General features: G+C 33.4%; 3 protein-coding genes across 3 annotated transcripts; 1 reads left to right on the top strand and 2 right to left on the bottom strand.

The window, feature by feature from the left end:
* Window positions 1–6,015: 6,015 nt before the first annotated feature.
* On the bottom strand, window positions 6,016–6,426 carry LOC114296289 (uncharacterized). Its single transcript, XM_028240581.2, has one exon. The coding sequence runs from the start codon at window positions 6,424–6,426 to the stop codon at window positions 6,016–6,018; it is 411 nt and encodes a 136-aa protein (XP_028096382.2).
* Window positions 6,427–7,705: 1,279 nt separating this feature from the next.
* On the bottom strand, window positions 7,706–13,913 carry LOC114296278 (ubiquitin-conjugating enzyme E2 35). The gene is made up of 8 exons (XM_028240570.2): window positions 13,692–13,913; window positions 13,493–13,520; window positions 13,151–13,237; window positions 12,228–12,286; window positions 8,971–9,012; window positions 8,807–8,880; window positions 8,372–8,469; window positions 7,706–8,234 (listed from the first exon to the last, which is right to left on the bottom strand). Exons 1-8 carry the CDS (start codon window positions 13,725–13,727, stop codon window positions 8,197–8,199), a joined length of 462 nt encoding a protein of 153 aa, XP_028096371.1. The 5' UTR covers window positions 13,728–13,913; the 3' UTR covers window positions 7,706–8,196.
* Window positions 13,914–15,759: 1,846 nt separating this feature from the next.
* LOC145796286 (uncharacterized) lies at window positions 15,760–17,863 on the top strand. The gene is made up of 4 exons (XM_082881363.1): window positions 15,760–15,775; window positions 15,917–16,008; window positions 16,182–17,007; window positions 17,268–17,863. Exons 1-4 carry the CDS (start codon window positions 15,760–15,762, stop codon window positions 17,861–17,863), a joined length of 1,530 nt encoding a protein of 509 aa, XP_082737489.1.
* The last annotated feature ends 4,952 nt before the right edge of the window (window positions 17,864–22,815 follow it).

The raw sequence follows: 22,815 nt of genomic DNA, 5'->3' as shown, positions 1-22,815 counted from the left end.
ACTTTTGAAAACATTGATATTTTATCTGTTGGAGCTTTTATTATCTGTTTAGAAATAATTGCTTGGGCTACTGGTAGAGGGTAGTTTTGATTGTTGTAGGCAATGCATGATGATTAGCCAAACTAAAAATAGTCAATTGGATATGTCATAGAGTATGACGGTTGATAGAATACATTAACGTTATATATTGATTGATTGTGTATATGACCTTTGTGTATATACGTTGTGTGTGGGGGAGGAGATAGGGGATGTACTCCACAGTTTAGGGGAAGATGGGGGATGGACCTCTAAATCGGATGTTGTTTGGGAGGAGATAGGGGATGGACTCCACTGATACAGCTCATATGCTTGTCAGATATTGTGTTGATATAGCTCATATACTTATCTTTGGAAGTGTTGATATAGCTAAAATGCATATCTGTTGAAATGTGGATACAATTTGTATGCTCATCTGTTGAGATGTTGATACAACTAGTATGTTTATCTATTGTAAAAATGGGAAATGTTTAATATGAGTCACTGTCTCATATAAGTAGTTGGCCAGGTTCTGAGCCGTTGATGTAAATTATGAGATTGATAAGAAATGGAAACTGAAATGAAACATGAACATAGTGGTCATGAAATGGGAATGGGTTATGAATTGGTTTATGGAAATTGAACATTTATCAATTGCTAATGTCTTAGTCATTGCTCATACTGTGTTTAGCATATCTCTACTGGGAGTTGGCTCACCCTTTATGGGACATTATTTTCAGGTACAGGTAGTATGCCACCTCCAAGGACATAGCTTGGAAGATGATGAGAGTTGAAGACTCTTTTGTTATTTGTTTGTATTACATGTTTATCAAGCCAAGGGCTTATTTTGTATAGAGTTAGTACTCTTCTTTTGTGTAACCAGGTGTTGACTTGGAAAGCTGTAAGCCCATTAGGGCATTTGCTTTTGTTGTTAACATGTAATACAGTTGTAAGAATTACTCTAATGAATAGAAATGGTTAGTTTCTTTTATATCAATGCATGTCTAAAGTGATGGGTTTTATGTATTATTTTGAGGGCGTTACAAAACAAGACACTGTACCGTGGGGTAAATCTGGTTTTTGCCCCTTCACCGTGCTGTCAATAGTTGAAGATGGACTTCGATTTCCAGTCCATCCGCTAATTTGTGAATTCCTCAGGCAAACTAAGCTCTAATATTCAGATTTACACAAGAATACAATCATGGAATTGAGGAAGCGATTTTCATGAGGAAAGAGATAAGCCTAAAAGATGTTAACAGACTAGGACTTTAAAGTTCTTCTACCTAATCTTCTTAAACCTATATGGTGACTAGTGAGGCTAAAAACTTCTTTGAAGTTGTAATTTCTCTATAAAGTAGTTATTAAATTAACTTGATCTTGCAGAGGTAGTAATTCTTGGGATGCACGTGAATGAAAGCCAATGAGACATGCTTATTATCAAAGGATACCGGCGAAAAGAAGGCCTAGATTACTTTGATATGTGATTACCAGTTATGGTGAGTGTGATTGCAATTGTATAAAGTCTGGAGATACATCAAGATAGATGTTCAGATAGCTTTCCTATATGAAGATTTAGTCAAATAAATCTTTATGGAAAAACCCTAAGAGTTTGTCAGTTCCAGGACAAGGAAAGACTGTAAGCTTGAGAATCATTTTATGATTTGAAATAAGCACCGAAACAATAGCATGAAAAATTTGGCTACACTGTGTTGTTAAGTGAGTATTGACAAATGTGTTTATGTCAAAGACATTGGCAACAATATATGTCATGTTGTGTCTATGTGTAGGTGACATACTCTTTATTGGTAGTTATGAAAAGATATTCAATATTACCAAGTGGATGTTGTACTCTAAGTTTGATATAAAAGATGTAGGCTTTGCAAATGTGATTTTGAGCATTAAGATTACCAGAACATCTAGTAGTACTGTACTTTCTCAACCTCATTATGTTGATAAGATACTTAAGAAATTTAGTAAATCAGATACAAATGTGTCTAGGACACTAGTAGACTTGAGTCTACATTTTGGCCGAGAATAATGGTGAAAGTGTATTTCAGCTAGAATATTCTCGAGTCATTAGAAGTTTAAGTATCTGATGAGTTGTACAAGGAAAGTACAACCTACTCAGTTAGTAGGCTTAGTAGATAGACGAGTAATTCTAATGCTACTCATTGGAAGGGTATTATGCGAATGCTAGATTATTTACACTACACCCGGGATTGTTGCATAACACTTGATATCCAGTTATACTAGAAAGATACAAAGGCGTCTACTGGATATTTGATATAAAGACTACAAATCCATTAGTGGATATGTTTTCTCTAATTGGAGCTGTAACCGTGTCTTGGAAATCTTCCAAGTAGATGTGTATCACAAGATCAATGGCGGAATTGGAATTTAGTATTAAAGTAGCTAAATGGCTTTGCCGTTTTCTAGAGGATATTTCATGTTGATCAAATCTTGTGCTAATAATTTTCTATACTTTGCGACAACTAATCAAGTATTAGTAGGGCACAGATGAAAAGTCTATACATTTTTTTGTCGAAGATATAGTTTCATACGACGACTACTCTCGTGTGTTGTCACTATAGACTATATACAGTTTAAGAACAACATTACAAATTCGTTAACCTAAGAGTAAAATCGAGAGTCAGTAAGAAGTCTACGTGAGGAATGTGGTTAAGGCCTTTAGCAAATGTTACTGAAACGAAAAACCTAATTTGGTTGACTGGAGATCCTAAGATTTAGGTTCAAAGAGATAACCTAATTGCGTATAACGGGTGAGCCACTAACGAGGTAAATCCTCTTACCCATTTCTTTATACAGTGATATTCTGTGGAGTAGAAGGTTAAGCTGATAATTTTAATGACGTAAGTGCTATGAATAGTCAACCATGGTATACAAGATACCTTATGTAGGTCACCTATATAAGTGCGAAGTAGGGCCGCTTCTTTAAGAATTGACGAGGCCGAATTCTTTAAAAACATTCACTGAACCAGGCTAATGTTCCAGGGCTAAACCGGACACAACAGTGATAACAGAACGATGGTTTGAGTAATTTCTGTATGAGGTCTATTGTTTCGGTTTACACAAATGTCAGAATAGTTCAAGACATCACATTTATTGGTTAGCCAGTAAATCTGATAGGCTTTCACTATGAAAGGTTCAAGGCCAACGACTATTTTTTTTTTTGATGCAGGGTTATTCTGTGTACTTTAGCGTTGTCTGTTTTTCTTTATTCAGCCAATTTTATTTATGTGGGGAGTTATTGGAGATAATGATTTTTCAATAACTTTAATTTGAAATTAAAGTGGGCCCAATCGTCCGTTAAGGTAAGTCTAAGTGATTTTATATTCTCTTAAGTGAAAAGATTAAAATATAAAAATAATTAACCGAAACTATTCAGTTATGAATGAGAATTGTCTCATAAAGTGGGCATCAATAAAGTTGGGCTTAGATTTGGACTTAATTTTGGTTTGGATTGGGCCTAAGCTTGTGCTTGTGCATATGCTGGGCTTGGTCTTGGTCTTGGACTTGGACTTGGACTTAATCTTGAACTTGGGCTTGTGCTAAGCTATGTTATATTGGGCTTAGCTTGTGCACGTGTGTGAGAATTGGGCTTGGATCGGGTTGTGACCAAACATTAGTATCCATTTTGTGATCTATCCAGTTGGTTTATTCAAATATCATTATATACATATTTATTTGTATATATTAAGCACATGAGAAATGTAAATTTTTGTAACTCTGATTTTTTGGTGATGAAGTTGATGATCATATTAATAGCCATAGGTTTTCAATCTTTGTAACTCTAGGCTTAATGGCTAAAGTTGATGGTCTTGGTTAATGGCATTTGATGGCTCTATTGATGTATGATCTTCATGGCTAGAGATTTCCCTATTTGTATAAATAGAGTCATTTCCCCTCCAACTTGGTAGAATAATTTTGGCGAGATTTTTGATGAAAAATTGAGATGATATTTTAAGATAAAAAATTGGAGATGTTTTTTTTTTTTTTAACACCAAAGAAATTTTTTCATATCTTCTTTTGCTAGTCTTTTCTTTGGTTCTTGTTAGAGAGAATGCAGTCATTGTCAAGTTTGCCAAAGCTATTTAAAAGGTGATTCTACATTAGTTGGTTTCAACCGTCGTATCTTGAGAGACAGAGGCCGACATACCTCCAACATCCACCAGGAGGCAGTGAATCTATTTTAAGAAAACTGTGGTATCACACAAGCTTTGGTTTACTTATTTTTTTATCATTTGTTCTTAAAATTTTTCAGAATTTAGGTGTCGTTTGGGAAGAGCTCATTTTGGCTCTTTTGGCTCTTTGAGCCACAAAAGACAGAATAGGCTATTTGAGCCACAACAGACAAAACGTCACATCCAATCCATAATCATTACACTCTTCTCTCACAAAAAAAGTCAAAAAAGCCAAAAAGCCAAAAAGCCCTTCCTAAACCAAGCTTTTGAGCCCAGGCTCAAATAGCCAAAAAAGTCAAAAAGCCAAAAAGCTAACCCACTTCCCAAACGGAGGCTTAGTTTACCTCGATGAGTTCTAATTTTTAATTATCCATGTTAATAATTTGTTCTATTAGTAATGTAATCTAATTTATTTCTATAATTTTAGTTGTGTATTTATTCTGTATTTCATTCTTTAATATATATATATAAATGATAAATTACAAATACACCTCCTGAGATTTGATTAAAATACGAATCGCTCCCTGTGGTTTTGAAAATTACATTCCACATCCTGAGGTTTCTAATTTCATAGCAAATTGTCCATTTTATTAATAAATCATCAAGTCAATTAACAGTTTTTAATGATGTTAAAAATATGTTTCAATTAATAATTTAGGTAATTTTATTATTGTATAGGAGAGCAATTATGAATTTTATTTTTTTAGTTAATTCTGTTAAATAAAAAATTCTAACAAAGGGGTATTTGTTATTTTTCAAATCACAAAGGACAATTTGTATTTTAAACAAATTTCAGGGGATATATTTGTAATTTACCCATAGAAAATGATTTTGTCATTTCTATTTAACATATTTTATATATTTTTATAGAAAAATACCAATAGAAAGTAAAACAAATAATTTTAACTAACATGTTACTCAACCTAAATTGAGCTTTGAAAGCAGCATCGCAACTAACCACCCAAAAATGACCTTCACAAAGTATGTAAGTTATGACAATGAAAATTGATGAAGAATATTTTTAGGTTCAAATCTTTCTTCGTCGAATTGCCAAATTTGGGCCCTCCATATTCTTCCCAAATACTCCAAAATTCAATCTAATTTTCATTAGGTTTTGTACCATTCATCCATAATTTAAAGCTAAAATAATTTTATTCTCCCTATGGAATGGCTATTTATTTACAATAGTGAATGACAATTTTATTTGAAATTATTTATTTATTTATTTATTACTATTATTATTATTTTTTTTTTGTAAATCAAAGGCGAGAACAAATATTATGATAGAATGATAAACATAGCATAGGCTAATCATGGACTATTTAAGTACTATAAACATATAACTTTCTTTTTATACAGATAGTGCAGAATGGGTACTTACTGATCAGTTTTATTTATTAGACTTATTTACTTATAAGTCCTGAATAATAAATTTATCACTATAAATTTATTTATAAAAACAAGAGAGGCTGATTAATTTATCACTTGATAAATTTATTAATAAGACTTTATCGATAATAAATTTCAAAAGTATGACATATTGGTATAATACCTTTGCATTTATTCTTGAGCGATGCACACTACACCAATATGAATGCAGTGTGGTTCACATTTTTACGAAACTTGAAAATGGTAACTGCTCGAAAACCAGAATGTAACAATCTTTTATGAGCATGATTATAAGAGCCCCTACTCGCTAAAAATTGGACAAGAAAGGTATAGACGGGTCGACAACACAAGATAAGTAATAATAGAGCACACAACCATATAACAAGAGCTAGAGAAAGAGCATGAAATTTTACTGTCCAGCAGCAAAAGCCTCCACAGGAAATGTCTTGGTGATCCCTGCAAGGCTCTTGAAGTGGATTTTCCCGGTCGGTGGATCATCAACACTAATCTCGCTGACCGGGGGCCACAACACAAGCTCCTTGGCCTTCACACCCTTGAGCTTCTTGATTCTCTTCTTCTCCACATAGCCATGGATATTAGAGTCATAGCTCACCAGCTTGCTAATCGTCTTGAACTCGTGCTCGACTTGCTTTTCTTGAACAATCCACATGTACCCAGTACTCTTTACAAACCCTACTTCGATCACATTGACTAGAGGGAGGAGTCCCAAAGGGAGCTCAAACTCTTCTAGGATTGAAACCGCCATTTTTAGGCCACCTTCGTGGCCTTTCTTCACAATGCCACCTTCCTTTTCGGCCATTGCTAACTTGATAGAGAAGAACTGTGGTTTTGTTTTGGGTTGTGCTTTTCTAAGTGTGGTGGTGGGTGTATTTATATAAGTGTGATGCGAGGAAGTGAGTGGAAAATGGGGACAAATTTGATGGTAGAAACCAATGTGAATGTGCATCGTGCTTACCGTAAGATTATTTTTATGTGCCTAGAAATACTTGACATTTTGGCATCTTTTTACATATGAAATTTACTTGCCTAAACTTAATGTTTTAGTTTAGCTTTTCTTTTTTCTTTTATTGTTGATTTTTTTCTTTTCCATTTTCAATGAACTTTAAAAAATAAGAAATAAAAAACTCTTAAAAAAATTTACACTTCTGAATTTTACTCAATTAGATAGACCAGAAAAGTTCAAAATTAATAAAATTAAAAAAAAAAATTGTCAAAAAGAATCACCAAAAAATTGTTTAAAACAACAAACAAACAAACAAACCAAGCCAAACCAAAAACAATTGAAAAAAGAAATTGAGTTAATCTAGCTCTCTTGATGGTATCGTCTTTCATTTATGAGTTTTCTCATGTATTTAATTAACTAAGGTCATGTTTGAATTTTAAATGGATATGGAAAAAATGAAAAGAAAAGTCAATAAAATCGAAATTCAATTTTGTTTCATAAATCTCTTCCCTTTCCTTTTCCATTCACAATTTGTTTTACAAATCTACAATCCACACAGTAATAACACACAGGAACATCAACAAACCAGTTTTCTGTACAGAAAGTTGCCAACAATGTTTACTATAGCATTCTGTAATCTGAGAATGCAAAAATATGCATATATATATATATATATATATAATAATAAAAAAATCCCCCTCCTAGTTTTTCAATAATTAACGCATTTGAGTTAGTTTTCATCAACCGCACACACTTATGCAAACAAAATAAAAAATTAGGAAGGAAAAATACATACAAGTGGAATTTTGAAAAAATTATTACAAATTAAAGATAAATTTTATAATATTAATAATTAAAATTATAAATTTTTTCATCAATTTGTAATCATTTTAAACACCACTGATATGTATTTTTCCTAAATAAAAAACTATAAATAGTTTAATAAACTGTGCCAAACAAGATGACTGTCTTTTCTCAGTTGTTACTGCGGAATGATGTGATCGTTTTATTTGTGTACAAATTAAAATCATCTCAATGGGCCGTTTGATCTAAAATCATAGAATCAGTACTCTTTAGCCTCAAGGAGGTGTTTGGATCTTGAGCTTGTGAAAGAAAAAGACAACAGAAAAACAGATGACAACAAAAGCTAAATTTCTCTTTTTATTTTCCTCTACAAATCCAAAATCCAAATTCAAATGCAAAATCCAAACACAACACAAAAGTCAATAGTTAAATGAGAAAAATACGGCCTACACCTTTGGCATACTCATTCCAAGGCTGAAAGGATCTCAACAAGCTTCGATTGGGCAACCGTAGCTCTGCCTCTTACCAGCTATTTCACATAATTTCTCTGCACTAAACCCCACCAAACCACCAACCCAGAGAATAGTTCCAAATTCGAAGATCAAAACAACACAGAAGCATCTTATCTAATTATACAATTTCATGACAAAGTTTCAAAGTGAAGAAACAATTTTATCAGAGCAGTATTTGGAAGCTTTGAGAATGTTCAATTCCAATCATCCAAGCATCAATTCTTTCAAATTTCCATTAAAATTCAACAGTCCATAAGATACATTGCATATTCTGTTATTACCGGAGGGGCCCTAAACTCCCAACATTTTTTCATGCACCACTTGCATATAGACGGGTCCATTCCTTTGCTGCAAGGTTCAAGAAAACAGAACCCAGTCAAAATCGCAATCATTCATAGAAGAAATTTACTGTGTAACTGTCACTGTCAAAGAACCATATCATTGTTTGGTTTGGTCAACATTGCAAAAACGAACTACCAAGATACCTGTTTCAACAGCTTCAGCTTCATTCGATTTCCAATGCTTTGCAATGTTCTCAGATAGTGGATCGTCTGGATTTGGAGCACTCAAAAGTGCTTGAATACTACAAAAGTCAAAAACAATCAAACAATATCAACATCAGTTAATTTTTTTATCAGCAAAATTATTTGAACTTAAACTAGGGTTCCCTTGGGATTTGAATAAAATACATTGAGCACACAAGTTTCGCTTTAATCTTACTAAAAGAGAAGTAATTATGCTAAACTTGTGGGACTTTTTTTATTATTATTTCTTTTTTCTAAATCTGACGGGTGGTGGGTGTAATTCAACGTGTATCATCAGGAATTCCACCATTCATAACTTCAAGCGGGAACTACTACTACTATAACAAGAACATGAAGGGCTTTGCTTCCTTACTAGAGGATCACAAACATTGTTACCTCAAGAGTACGGTTCGAATCTGAAGAGCGGGACTCCATTTGTCCTTGAGAATATCGAGGCATATCCTACCAAGCTGCATTCAAAGAAAGAATAGTCTGTAAGCGGCAAGAAACATTAAAAATCTGAAACCTTAGACAAGAGTGTGGGAGCAGGCACATCCAACCTTATCAATGTTAGGATGGTAGATTTTGGTGAGGAATCGAACCTGCACAAGGATAATATGTTAAGGATGACTATGTCAGTCAATGTGCTGAGCAAAAAACATCATTGTATACAAGTGAACAATAACTCCATCAATAGGACTCCACACGCACGATAATTCCACCAATAACACTAGAAATGCAAGTGCACAAGCCTGAAACAGCCATCGCAACTTATGGACACCAATGTTGCAAAATCATGGAACTAGTCCATAATGTGTGACGCAATAAAAATGTTGAGATGGAAGACTAGCAGGAGAAGAAAGGGCAAATCAAATGAATATTTTTATAAAATAGACCTAGAACCAGTTGAGGACAAGATGAGAAAGCGCAGAGAAATATGCGATGAAGACCAATAAGACCGGTAATGCTAAGAAATTCAAATTGAAAGAGGAACAAGTCCCACAATATAGCCCAAAAGAAAGCAAAACAATAAAGACTTAAAGCCAACCCTGACCAATAAGGTTAAGGACCTTTCTAGATGACAACCCTGACACAATTCCAGTGTTTGGCATGGATTGGAAGAGAAAAGTGATTCTTGACTTAAATACTCAAAGAAAGAATCATTTTCCTAAATAAAGTACGAATCTTATTCCCTCACTCTCCCGTGTCAATCTCACACCCCTAGAGAAATGTAAACAATTTGAGCCAAAAAAAAAAGTTATGCACACAATATTCAAAATTTTATTATTTTCCATATAGAATTCCTAATGAAACCATTGACAGAATAATTTTATTCATAGTAATGAGATTCCATTCTCCCCTAAGGTTCCTGCCATCCAAACATATCCTTCATGGAATCCAGCCAAAACCCTAACCACAAAATATGGGACATATCTCTAATTCTAAATATAGCATGAACAATGTGCATGTGAAACAACAAAAGGGAACTGGCAGTGTCCAAAACCTAAATATGGCAGGAACAGTGTACAGGGCAAACAACAATATCAAATTGGCCATTCAAATCTTTGCACCATAACAAGTGATTATGACATTTCATTTCTTGTTGAGATCAACAAAATAAGTATATTAAAATAACAGTCATATCAGCTGTTAATTAGTATAACCAAAATTTCAGGTGTGCCACCAATCCTACAATATTGTGTTATCATGTGGTTGGCCAATATCAACTGGAAAAAAGAATGTAAACCAAAGACATCATAATTTGGGAATAATAAAACAAATTCCCAGATCTCACCCATTAGTAGTGCATGCACAAAAAGTTAATGGATGCAACACACAGACAAGCACAAAATGAACAATATCCACACGACACTTTCAAACGCATTATTTTGACTGAAGCTGGAAATTAGGATAAAATCCAGAGCAGGAAAGCAAAAGCCTACATTTTGCCAAGAACATCCTTAAAAGGTTCAAGTGATAACAAGTACAAAAGTAAACATGCACATCCAGTCATCATTTCAAGTTAGGAACACAATACAAAACTATCAACCATATGAACTCTCACATAAATTTAAAAGCAGACCCATCAAGCAAAATGATTTATGTTGTCAGTGAGCAGGGATGGCACTGTGCGACAGTAGGGGGCTATGGTCCCCCCACTTTCACAGAAAAATCCCATTACCTATCAACCACATTTACCTACAAGAAGAAAAAATGTACCTACCTCAAATCTGTTTATCATCAATTCATTCTTGTAGCATTTTCTTAGTCAGTTAAAGCATACAACCACAAACAGTGAGAAAAAGCAAAAAAATGCGGCAGAAAATATTTGAAAACTCTGAAGACTGAAAGGGGAAAAAAATATTCAAAATATAGAGTCCCCCACATACATATTTAGAAGTTGAAACACAAAGGTTTTGACCTTTCGTCAACAATTCAATGGTCTTACAATTTGCCTAAAAAATGTGCAACAGCTTTTTGAAAGTCAGTAACAATGCATCAAAAGTTGCAGAGCAGAATCCCAATCTTCTTGCTTCCCAGCTTCACTTTCCGAAACATGATACACTTTTGTTCCAAAACAGTAAACTTGGCAATCGAAAGCAATCCCAAAAGTTTTTCTAATATGTTTCCTTGAGGTTTCCTTGGGACTTAAAAATAAAAAATCAAATATAAATTTGGGCAGGAAAAAACTACAATTTATTGGATGTCTAATTTTTTTTTTTAAATAAAAAAAAAATACTCTATAGACTAGTAGTACCTTAAATTCTTATAGTATGAATTATATAAGTCTATGCCTATCGTACCACAATTTAAAGCATGTGACATACCGCGTTCCCGCATCACGTTCTAGGTAACATAGATTGAGATAGTAAGTATCTTAGCTTATAGAAAAGGTTTCATTGAGAATAGAATAATTTCATAGAAGGTAGGCTAAAAAAAATCAAATATACATACCCAGATACAAATTGAAATAATAGACAACATCTACAGATAAAATATATCAATACCACGTACAAAATGGTTGAGCAAAACCATACTAAAAGCAAAGTTTATAGATGCCCAATGCCCATCAAAACAAAATAGTTCATTTGGCTAAGATGTAGGTCAGTTAGGCAATATTGTAAAAATTCTAAGAGAAGTTGGCACAAGTTACCACTAACAGGGATATGCTAAACACACAGCATAACCAAAATTTCCAACTTGGCAGTTAGCAGTAGATCAAATATGCAAGAGCCCCACATTTCCCCCACAAAACAATTCAAGTATTCAACAAATAAACTAGCATGATTTCAAAAAAGAAACATTTACAAAAACAATCAGATCAGGTGCAAATCATGCAATTTTTCCCATGACTTCTGTAAAAGTTTTCAGTATAAAATATATACAATTAAAAAGTAAAAATAAAAGGGTCCTGCTAATGCCCACCGAATGGCTGTTCGTTAAGAAGCAAATAAAAAAATTTACAATTTCAATACATATTTCAAATGTTCCCACACTTTTATATTTTCATACACTTCTCACATATTTCAATACGTTTTTTGCACACATATCAGCATTAATCACCGCCCATTGGGGGGCAGTGGTTAGCATTTCCCACAATAAAAATCACACCAAAAAAAAAAAAAAAAGGCCTATGATAACAACTATTTAATATTGAATTATGCAACTAAGTAAAACAGCTAACAGATACTAATGCCCCAACAACCAAGTTCCTCATATCCTCTCGAAACCAAGCAAATAAAGCAATTCATGCCGTACAAAACTTTACAAGTAATAATATTTAACTGCTGAATTTTTTCCGTTAAAAATGGAATACCTTGGGAGCAGCCATTGGGTATTCTTCAGGTAAAAATAATTCAAGCTTGAAAACCCCTCCTACACAAAATGCAATACAAGAGAAATCGTTGAATCAAATATAAATAAAGATGATAAAAGTAGGGAAAACATATAATGAAAAAATCAAAATCTTGAAACCCTCCCCTACAAATTGGCCCACTGTCAAGGCAAAATATTTTCAGTATATCTTCAACATTTTAATGCACATAAAAAATAAATTGAAAGCCAAGAAGTTTAAAATTCACAAGGTTCAATACATCAAGTCTCCATTTGCTCACAAAGTGAAAAATAAAATAAATTAATTTAAAAAAAATTCTAACACTTCCACAAATTCTCGATTTTCCAATAAAATTAGAAAAAGGGTACAAAATTACAATTTTGACCCAAAAAAACAAAATACACCACGCAACTGAGCCTAATGCAATCATCTAGCTTAGTTGAGGCAAGTTTTTCACTATTTAACAACTAAACGACATCACGCAAGAGAACCAAAAGACAAACTTTTTTGTTATTTTGCCAATCATCTCAATAGTCCAAAGCATCTAAGAAACAACTTTAAAACTTCCTTAAGTTGGATTCATTCTAACCTGAGGCTCTGCTTTAGCCAAGAATACATAGAAAATGATTAAAAATCACACTTTGGATTGCTGATACAAATATCAAACTTAACTGAGTCAAAATTTTCCCCACTCCACAATTAAAACAACATAAAGTAAAAGAACTTTAGGAATGAAAAATAACCGTCTTTCCCACAGTATTATGGATAATAAAGTGGCGGTAAGTGTTATGTACATGACGCTTAAACATTAACCAAATCAATGCTGAACAATGTGATCAAATTCACGAGTGTTCATCTCTAATGACAAAAACACCAGCAACACAAAATAATCTTGAGCTCATTACCTTCATAAGGAGACTGTGATGGACCAAGAATCATGACATTAAAATACCGCATATTATCTTCCGAAGGTGATGCACTTATTCCCGGTGCTGTAGCATAAGAAGAAGATACCAAATGACTGACAGTTCAAACTCACAATAATACATTTTTGCAACACAAAATAAAGTTCATTTCTTGCATTTCCAATCAACAAAGAATTCTTAAATCTCTACTTATCTCACCAAAAAGAAAACAACGAAATAGATATATCAGATTCTAAAATTCAAACACAAAATCACACGCGCGCGCGCACACACACATATATATATATATAGAGAGAGAGAGAGAGAGAGAGAGGTTTTTACCAGGCTCGCTGAGGAGACGCTGAGTTTCCTGTTAGATCAGAAGGAAAGAAAAGGATCAAAACAAGTAAAATCATGAAAATCGAAGCAAAAGCAACAAAAAGCTAGCGAATTCGGAAATCGGAAGGAATGAATAAAAAGAGAGAAATCGAGTGAATTGATATAGGGATCGAGAGAAGAAGAGGAAGATCGAGACTCATACCTTGATGATTCTTCGAGGCAAATTGCTGTTTGCCATTGAAGGGAAGGTTCGATTGAAGGGCACGCTAAGGGTTTGCGAAAAAGAATAGAGAGAGAGAGTAGAGAGAGAAAGCTGTTTGTTAGAGAATTTCTCACTTGAAAAAACTGCGTCAGGGGTTCGATCGAATTTTTCGTTTATTCGTTTATTGCCAATATTATATGTAAAAATATTTTTATCATTTGCAAATTGGGGCCTCCTTTGTGCGATAGTGATGATTCATAGGTCCTGTTTGGAAGAGTTATTTAGACTAAAATAGTTAATAACAATAAAATATGTTAAAATAATTAATAAGATAAAATATCACATTCAATTTATAACTATTTTATTTTTTTTTTCATAATTATCAAATCAACTATTTTCTCAAATAGAATTTTTTTAGCCAAATTAAAATAGTAGTAAAAAAATCAACTAAAATAACTAATTTTCCACGTAAGGTCATAAATAAATAGTAATAAAATATTAATTATACTTTTTACCTTTATAGTTTCATTTAAATTTCACTTTAATTCTTTTTATTTTTTTTGAACAATTTGGTTCTTTCATTTTATGTTCAATTTCAATTTTAGTATTTCATATAATTTTTTAGAGTTAATTACATTTTTTACCCTAAAGTTTGTTTTAAGTTTCACTTTGAATAATTTAATCCTACACTTTTAGGGATTGTTTGGGAAGTGTTAAATTAATATACTTTTTAACTTTTTATGAAAAATGTAAAATATGGATTAAGTTTAAAGTGATGTAGTAGAAATGTGATGTGACCCAAATAGGATAATGTGCTAAAATAACATAGCACATGCCAAACAAATACTTAGTCTAGTTTTAATTTGGTTTTTATCTAAATTGGAAGTTAAAATTAAAGTATACTTTTCAATTTTGTTTTAATTTGGCTCTTCCATTTAAATTGGAGATTAAAATTTTAAAATTAATAATTTTAAGGCACTTGTCACTTTTTTAAAGTATGCACGTAAATAAAATTGGAAAAAATAATTCGATAAAAAGATCAAATTGAAATTAAATTTAAAGTATAAAAATTAAATTATTCAAATTAAAATTATAAGAATTAAATGAAAAGTATAATTAATCTATAAACAAGTGGAGGCTGCTTTATGTGAATCAGCTTGTGGATAATGGGCCACGACGAGCGGCCCATATAGATGGGTTTGGATCCACTTTTAGCAGAATCTGGGTCCATGTGACATGGGTGATATAGATCCACAGAAAATTTGTCCGTATTTTTGAGGAAAAGTTATTAACCGTTTGGATACTGCCTAAGTTATTTATTGGCTTATTAGTTTATTTTTATGAGGTTTTTACTGGTTGGTCCTACCTTTTACATTTATTCTCCTCTTAATCTTGAGTTTTGCTCTTGTGCACCAACAGGTCCTGAGTCTTTTTTTTTTTGGTATTGTTTTACCCCTCTCCTATTTTGGCGCGTTTCTGTTTGGATTTTCCATCAAAATATTGTGTTGTGAGTATGAGTTTGTGATTTGGATTTCTGTTGAACTTCACGATTTGCTAATGTATTATTGTGGAGCTTTGTGATTTGTGATTTCGCGCTTGTTGTATCTTCGCGATTTATGATTTGCGATTGCGTGCTTGGTGAATCTTCCTATTTGCGATTTCGTGTTTGGTGTATAGTTACATTTTCTGATTTGCGATGTTGTGGAGTTAGGTCGACTAGTTTGAGTTGGTGATTTTGATTTTGTGGTGATATTGTTGTTACTCTGTTGTTTCTGTTGAGATTGAATTTGTATTTTGATCATGATATTGAAAGTTTTGAGATATGTATATGCAAAGAATTTTAGATTTTTCTTTTTTTTTTGTTACGAAATTGTTTTGATTGAATACATGTGCTGGTTTGTTATTTTATACAGTGATAATTTTATCACTGAGTATTTTGGGGGTGTTGTTGGATTAACTTTTTCAACAGTGATAAATTTATCGGTGAGTATAAGAATAGGAGATGAAAAGGTTGCATAATGTAATGGTAAGATTCAAATCGAGTTACCATGTCTAATAAGTGTAAGCCATGTTCACTGTTCTTGGTCTTTGGTGGTGTTAACTGTTAAAGTTATCAGTGTTGGTTTTTGGATGTGTTTGAGTTGGTTGATAATTTTATCACTGTATTTTATTTTGTTTTAGGGTGTTTGAGTTGTTTGCTGAAATATAATTGTTGTTTGTTGCAGGATTTATAGTGATGGAGAATTGTTTGTTTCTTATGTGCAAGTTTAGAGGTGTGACATTGGTTATCAAGTATAATGATGGATTTAATTTCAAGGTTTTAGTATATAAATTGTGTGCAAAGTGAAGTAAGTTAGTTGGTAGTTCTTTGAATATATCGTATTTAATGCTTGGACATTCTTGTTGTGGTCTACGAAGTGAAGAGGATTTAGAGGTTATGGTTGGACTGACACTTTCTTGTGATACTCATCGTATTGATTTTTTGTAAAGTGTTGTTCTTTGGGTGAAGGTTATATGATTTGTGATGATGAAGCTAGTAGTAGTAGCAGTGTTATTTGTGAAACTGATTTTTTGCCTTCATTTTATTTAAATCAACGAAAACCTTTGCTCTCCGATGGGTGGGTTAATTGTATAAAAGGAGTGGGACAAAGGTTTGCTGAAAGAGTTGTTGAATTTCGAGATGCGTTGTCAAAGTATTCTATTCATTCTGATTTTGATTTTGATTTTGTTAAGAATGATAAGGATTATGTCACTGTTCATTGTAAGAGAATGGCTGATTTGGGATGTTTATGGAGCGTGCATGCTAGAGTGGAAAATTATAGTAAAGCTTTTGTTATTAAACAATTTGATGATGTTCATACTTGTGGATCTTCTTTTCGTACAATTAAACATGCTAGGATGACTTCAAGTATGATTGGTGGGCTAATTTCAAGTGATATTCATAATAAGGCTTTGACATCGGTTAGTGAGGTGCTTTGTGATTTCAAAGACTATTATGGAACAGAAGTTTCTTATCGGCGAGCTTGGATGGGTGTTGAAAAAGCAAAAGGTCTTGTTTTTGGTGACTATTCATCATCATTTAACGATCTTCATTGGTATGCTAATGCCGCTAATGATTGTAATCCGGGAAGTGTTTTTGATATGGAATTTGATGTTGCTAGTAAAGGAAGACATTTCAAATGCTTGTTTTTCGCTTTTGAGGCATGTATTCATGGTTTCAGGTATTGTCGGCCTGTGTTGATACTTGATGGAACTTTCTTGAAAGGAAGACACAAAGGTTGTTTATTGGCTGCTACAACAAAAGATGTTAACCAAGGTATATTCTGTGTCTATTTGTTATTATTATTGAAATAGTGATAATTCTATCATTTTTGTTACTGGAGAGTGTTGATTATTGAGTATGGTCAATCTATTAGCGATAAATTTATGTTGTATGCTTTTGTTAAAGTTTTATCTTTATACAGTGATAAATCTATCTATGGCTGGTGCTATATGTTATATACTTTGTGCTTTGATTTTCTTCTTGTAATTTTTTTTATTTGTTATTGATAACGTGTATATATATTTTGTTTGTAGGTTTATATCCGTTATGTTTTGCCATTGTTGATAGTGAAAGTTATGACAGTTGGCATTGGTTCTTGTCAAAGTTATTAGGTATTTTGACTTCGGAGAGGGATATTGCGTTTATTACTGATCGACATGGAGGTTTGCTGAAAGCTTTAGCTAAGGTCTTTCCGTTTTCTTCACATTCTTTTTGTCTAATGCATTTGAAGACAAACTTGAAGACTTATCTGTCAGTGAAAAGTTGTGAATCTAAAGAGTATTTGCTTACTCTTGTTAGTAGATGTGCATATGTTCCTACTATTAAGTTGTTTAATGGGCTATTTGAAGAATTTAAGGGTCGTTGTGGTCGTAGTGTTGAGAAGTTTCTTGAGGATTTATCTAATGGGTGCTGGTGTAACGCTTATTTTCAAGGCAAGAGGTATGGTGAAATGTGCACAAATGCTACGGAATTTTTTAATTCATGGATTAGGGATGAACGCCATTTGTTTTCAACTAGTCTTGTTGATGCTATACGAGTGAAACTAATAGAGCAATTTTCAAGAAGGAGAGAAATTGGAAATAAGTGGAATCGTATTGTTTGTCGTTTTGCAGAGAAAAAGTTGGAATAAGCTTTTAATGATACAAAAGCATGGATAGTTAAGAAATGTAGCGATGACATTTATGAAATCCAATTGGATCATTCAATTATGGTTGATATTGGGAAACATTCTTGTTCTTGTCGATTGTGGGAAATTGATTATTTTCCTTGTAAACATGGTTTTTGTGCTATAAAGAGGAGTGAAAATGATCTGAATTATTTTCTTGATGATTATTATCGTGTTAGTAGTTATTGTGATTCTTGTTCACATTCTATCTATCCAGTTCCTAGTATGTAGAAGCCAAATGTAGTTGTTGATGATGACGTTGTTTTACCTCCTCTTTATAAGAGACCAGCTGGACGTCCAAGAACAGAGAGAATACCTTCTAAGAGCAAAATCAAGAGAATTAGGTGCAATAAGTGTGGAAAGATGGGAACTCATAATCGGAAGACATGTAAAGAAGCTTTGCTTTAGTTGTATTAATTTTAATTGAATTACTTTGTTGAGAGTTGAGAGGTGTTACTTGCATTGAATGATTGAGTACTTTTGGAAAGATGTGTCATTTTGGTACTTGCATTGAATGATTGAGGAATTTGTTGAACAAAATTATATTTTTTGCTGATATTTTTACAAGATTAAGTTTCACAGATTTATATTATTTGATTTGGGTTAAATGTAGTTGTTGTTTTTGGTGTTTTATATAGTGATAAATTTATCACTGGTTGGTTTGGACAAGTTGGTGGATTATTTTTTTGTAAGACTGATAAATTTACCATTGTCTGAAGGAAGCAATCAAGCATTAATGAGGTTCCTGAATTTTGTTATTTTCAAGAATGATAAATTTATCACTAATTGTATGGGAAGAGTTGACGGTTATTACATTTATGTCAGTGGTTGATAAATTTATCACTATCATATCCAAGCAAATGTTCTTTTTTATAGTGATAAATTTATCATTGGCTTAAACTCAACAAAAATCAATTGATGTCACTAGTTATACATGTTTTTAGTTTTTCTGTGCCTTGATTAATTCAAACAAGAATACAGCCTTGCTTGTTAGATAATGCATCCCTCAGAACCACAAATAATTTGTGCACTGAATTTACAATGACATATGCTAGACCTCTTTCCAGTTTCTTTCTCTTCACATTGTATCTTATTTACTCTTGAGTTGATTGCTGATAAAAGGAGAAGAGAGAAAATGAATATATATATGTACACATATATTCTTTTTTGGTCTTTTGTTGTTTCTGAGTGATTTTATATAGTGGATGTCTTTTATGAGATTCCAAATGACAGTAGATTTGAGATTCAAAGTTTGAATACGGTTTTTCCCATAAGACTTTCGGCATTCAAAGAAGTAGATCTTTGTATATTAGTTACTTATCGGAAGCAATTTTTGTCTGGAGTTATCTAATTTTCCCAGGAAAAATTTCCACAATACAAAGCTGTAGATCAAATCTCTAGAATACATAATTGCATATCTGCTGTGTTAACTGCTTTGCAAAGCAAAAAATTTTAGATCAACTACCATGTTTATCTGGTTTAGCAACAAGTTCTCAGTCTGCATAGTGTTTTGTGGTCACTCAGAAGCAAGCTTTGGATGTTTGAGTTGTTTAACTGAAGTATCAAATGGTTTTGATTATTCAGAAATCACCAAGGATGGCATGTTCTTACATTCATTCTCAAACTTGGGAATATCTACAAATTTTAATAGTATTTTAATTTCCAATTTGGACAATGTAATAGTGTTTGTATTTTAATTTTTAATTTAGGTAACTTTTTAATTATTTTTTATAGTGTTTTGTTTACTTGAATTGGGGAAAAAGAATAAGAGAGAGAGAGAGAGAGAGTTGCTGGTTTTTTTGTTTAAACAATGGTAAATTTATCAGTGTTCACAGTGATAAATTTGTTGAAACAGTGATAAATTTATCAGTGTAAACAAAACACTATAAAAAAAATAAATTTTTCAGTATAGTGACTCCAAACCTGTTATTAACATTTAAATTCGATACAAATAATCAGATTAGAATCAATATTTTGAATGAAATTTGCATAATAAGACTGATATCAAAAGCCAGATCTGGTAACGATATGACTAAAAAAGACTGAATGTTTCATTGAAGCAAATTTGACATTGTAACAACCAAGCACTGTCCATAACTTTGACATTGTAACAACCAAGCATTGTAATATTCATTGGAGCAAAGTAAGAACCAAAATCATCAAAAGACAGGTAACACTGTAACAACCAAACAAGCAAAATGTATGAAGTATTGACATACTAACAACCAAATGAATCAATGTTTCCTTTTGTTTTCTTTTCTTCCAGATCTGTTGATTATTGCGGAGGCAAGTCATCAATCTTTTCATCAACTATTTGTTGTTGAGCAGCTTATTGGTCAGTCAAGAAGAGAGTTAACATATCGGCTTTCAATTGATTGCATTCTTCCTTGGAAAAAGTAGGCATTATGTTGTTTTTGAAAACATTTTGCCTCATGATATAGCAAACAATGATTCCACAATCAAGCCTGCAAAAATATTTTGAAATCAAAATATTATAATTTGGTTTTGTTGTCGTTTTTTTTTTTAGAACAGTGTTTTGTTATTGATAAACTTACGACGTGTCTTCTTGTTGTGGGCTGTTTGTCACGACCCAAACCCGTCCCTATGGGTTTAACACCGTAATCAGCCAATAATCCATGATTACCGAAGGCCTGCTTAACAGTAATGACAGTAATACAGAGTAAAGGGGCTGGCAGAAGCCAAAACAGTAAATAAAATATGTCCAATGAGCTGTGACAGTCAGAATGCAAAAAGACTTTATGCATAAGTCACATTGATAAACAAAACATATATACATGCGACATATCCACAAACATCTATGTCAGGGACCAAATCCCTAACTATAACTGTACAGTCAAGTCTTAAACATTTATTACAGATCAGAAACAAAAGGGTGAAACTGAGACACCCCGAAATAGCCTTAGCTTGAACAGACTCGGAACCTCGAGGTAAGGCACGGTGGTTGGCTTGACAAAACGGGAGCTTAACTTGACACTTCTAACATCGGTCCGGTGCCTGGACACCTACATATAAATATAAACCGTAAGCTAAAACCCAGTGAATAACATATGCGTAAAGAGGTTAAGAATGAATGTCATTTCAGTAATTAGAACAGTCAATTGCATTAGTGAATCAGTCATTTAGAACCATAATAGTCATATGTGGTACATCCATTAACAAAATAGTACAGTAGGTCTTAATAGACCAAACAGTCAGTTGATGGCCATCATAACAGTAAATAGTAGTGATTCCAAACATGGGAACCGACAGAGATCTCTGTGACAGTAGCAGTAACAGTAAATTACTATGGATGCCACGGATACAGTTTACAAATAGGACAAACATTCATTCATTAAACAATAACGGTTCAGTAAGCAGAACAGTTGATCATTCAGAAAATAATCATAATTGAACATATCTTTACAACATTGTTACTCACAGAGTATTGGGCTACAGGCAGCTAATGAGCGTCCTCGAATGCCAACCCTACAGTTGCAGAACGAACACACACTCGGGATTAATAACTTAGCTCCTAATCTTGACTCGGTGTGGTTCTATAACATTATTCTCATTAAGATGCCTTAAACTTGGTGTCACGACCCGAACCCGCCCCCATGGGTTAAGGACGTAACCGGCCAGTAATCATGAGATTACCTACGGCCTCAAACCAAACCAAACGTATTTTAACAGAGTTAATGGGGGCCAAACGGAAGCAATTTAAAACTTTGTCCATAGAGCTGTGCTTACATGGCACATCATAACAGTCATACAGATACATATTAATAACTTACATCAAAATATGTACTAACGCAACCTCTGTACATACAGGATCATTCGAATCTAAGTCAGCCAAGCAAAACTATATACAGACGTAAACCAAAGTCCTCGCCAACATGACCAAAGGACACAAGATAGCAAAAGGGCGAAGACGTGTCTCGTTCGAGAGACGCGAGGGCTGACTTTTCAAAACCTTGGTTGTTCCACAAAAACTTCACTGAGGCTGGGTTTGGGCCTCTCTTGGCTCACCTACAAACACACGAATGAACGTGAGCGATAGCCCCGTGAATAATATCAAACAAAGAAGTCATACAAACAATATGGAAAACAACATACTCCAAACGGCCTTGGGCCCAATTCATACTTCTATTTAACATATATATATATACACAATTTAAGTCAAGTGACCGTGATTCATATCAGGCTGGCCTTCGACCCATTTATACTTTCATTTATGTCAGAACGGCCTCTGGCCCATCCATTCGTGTCAAAACGGCCTCTGGCCCATTCATTCATGTAAAAAACGACCTTCGGTCCTTTCGTTTATGTCAAAACGACCTTCGGTCCATTCATTTATCTCAAAGCAACCTTCGGTCTATTCATTTATCTCAAAACGACCTTCGGTCCATTCGTTCATGTCAAAACGACCTTCGGTCCATTTGTTTATCTCAAAACGACCTTCAGTCCATTCATTTATCTCAAAACGACCTTCGGTCCATTCATTTATCTCAAAATGACCTCCAGTCCATTCATTTATCTCAAAACGACCTTCGGTCCGTTCGTTCGTGTCCAAACGACCTTCGGTCCATTCGTTTATGTCAAAACGGCCTTTGGCCCATTCACACTTTCCTGTCAAACTAGCCTTTGGCCCAATCATTCATATCGAAATGGCCTCTGGCCCATTCATTCATTCTTTTCAAAATGGCCTCTGGCCCATTCATTATTTCTTTTCAAAACGGCCTCTGACCCATTGCAAAACTTTCATATCAGACATTGTCCACCATTTAAATTAATGAACTTACAGACTTACATAGAGGTAAGCAATAGGACAACAACATATTCAAACATCTTTTGTTAAGATATTACTCACAGTGATCGGCTTGTGGATTTGCCCTGGAGCTTGACCCTACACATCACAT

Source organism: Camellia sinensis, chromosome 7 (genome assembly GCF_055761805.1).
Source record: "Camellia sinensis isolate YWXY chromosome 7, ASM5576180v1, whole genome shotgun sequence".
Lineage (NCBI taxonomy): Eukaryota > Viridiplantae > Streptophyta > Magnoliopsida > Ericales > Theaceae > Camellia > Camellia sinensis.
The sequence above is the reverse complement of the archived record's forward strand: the minus strand, read 5'-3'. Positions and strand labels throughout refer to the sequence as shown.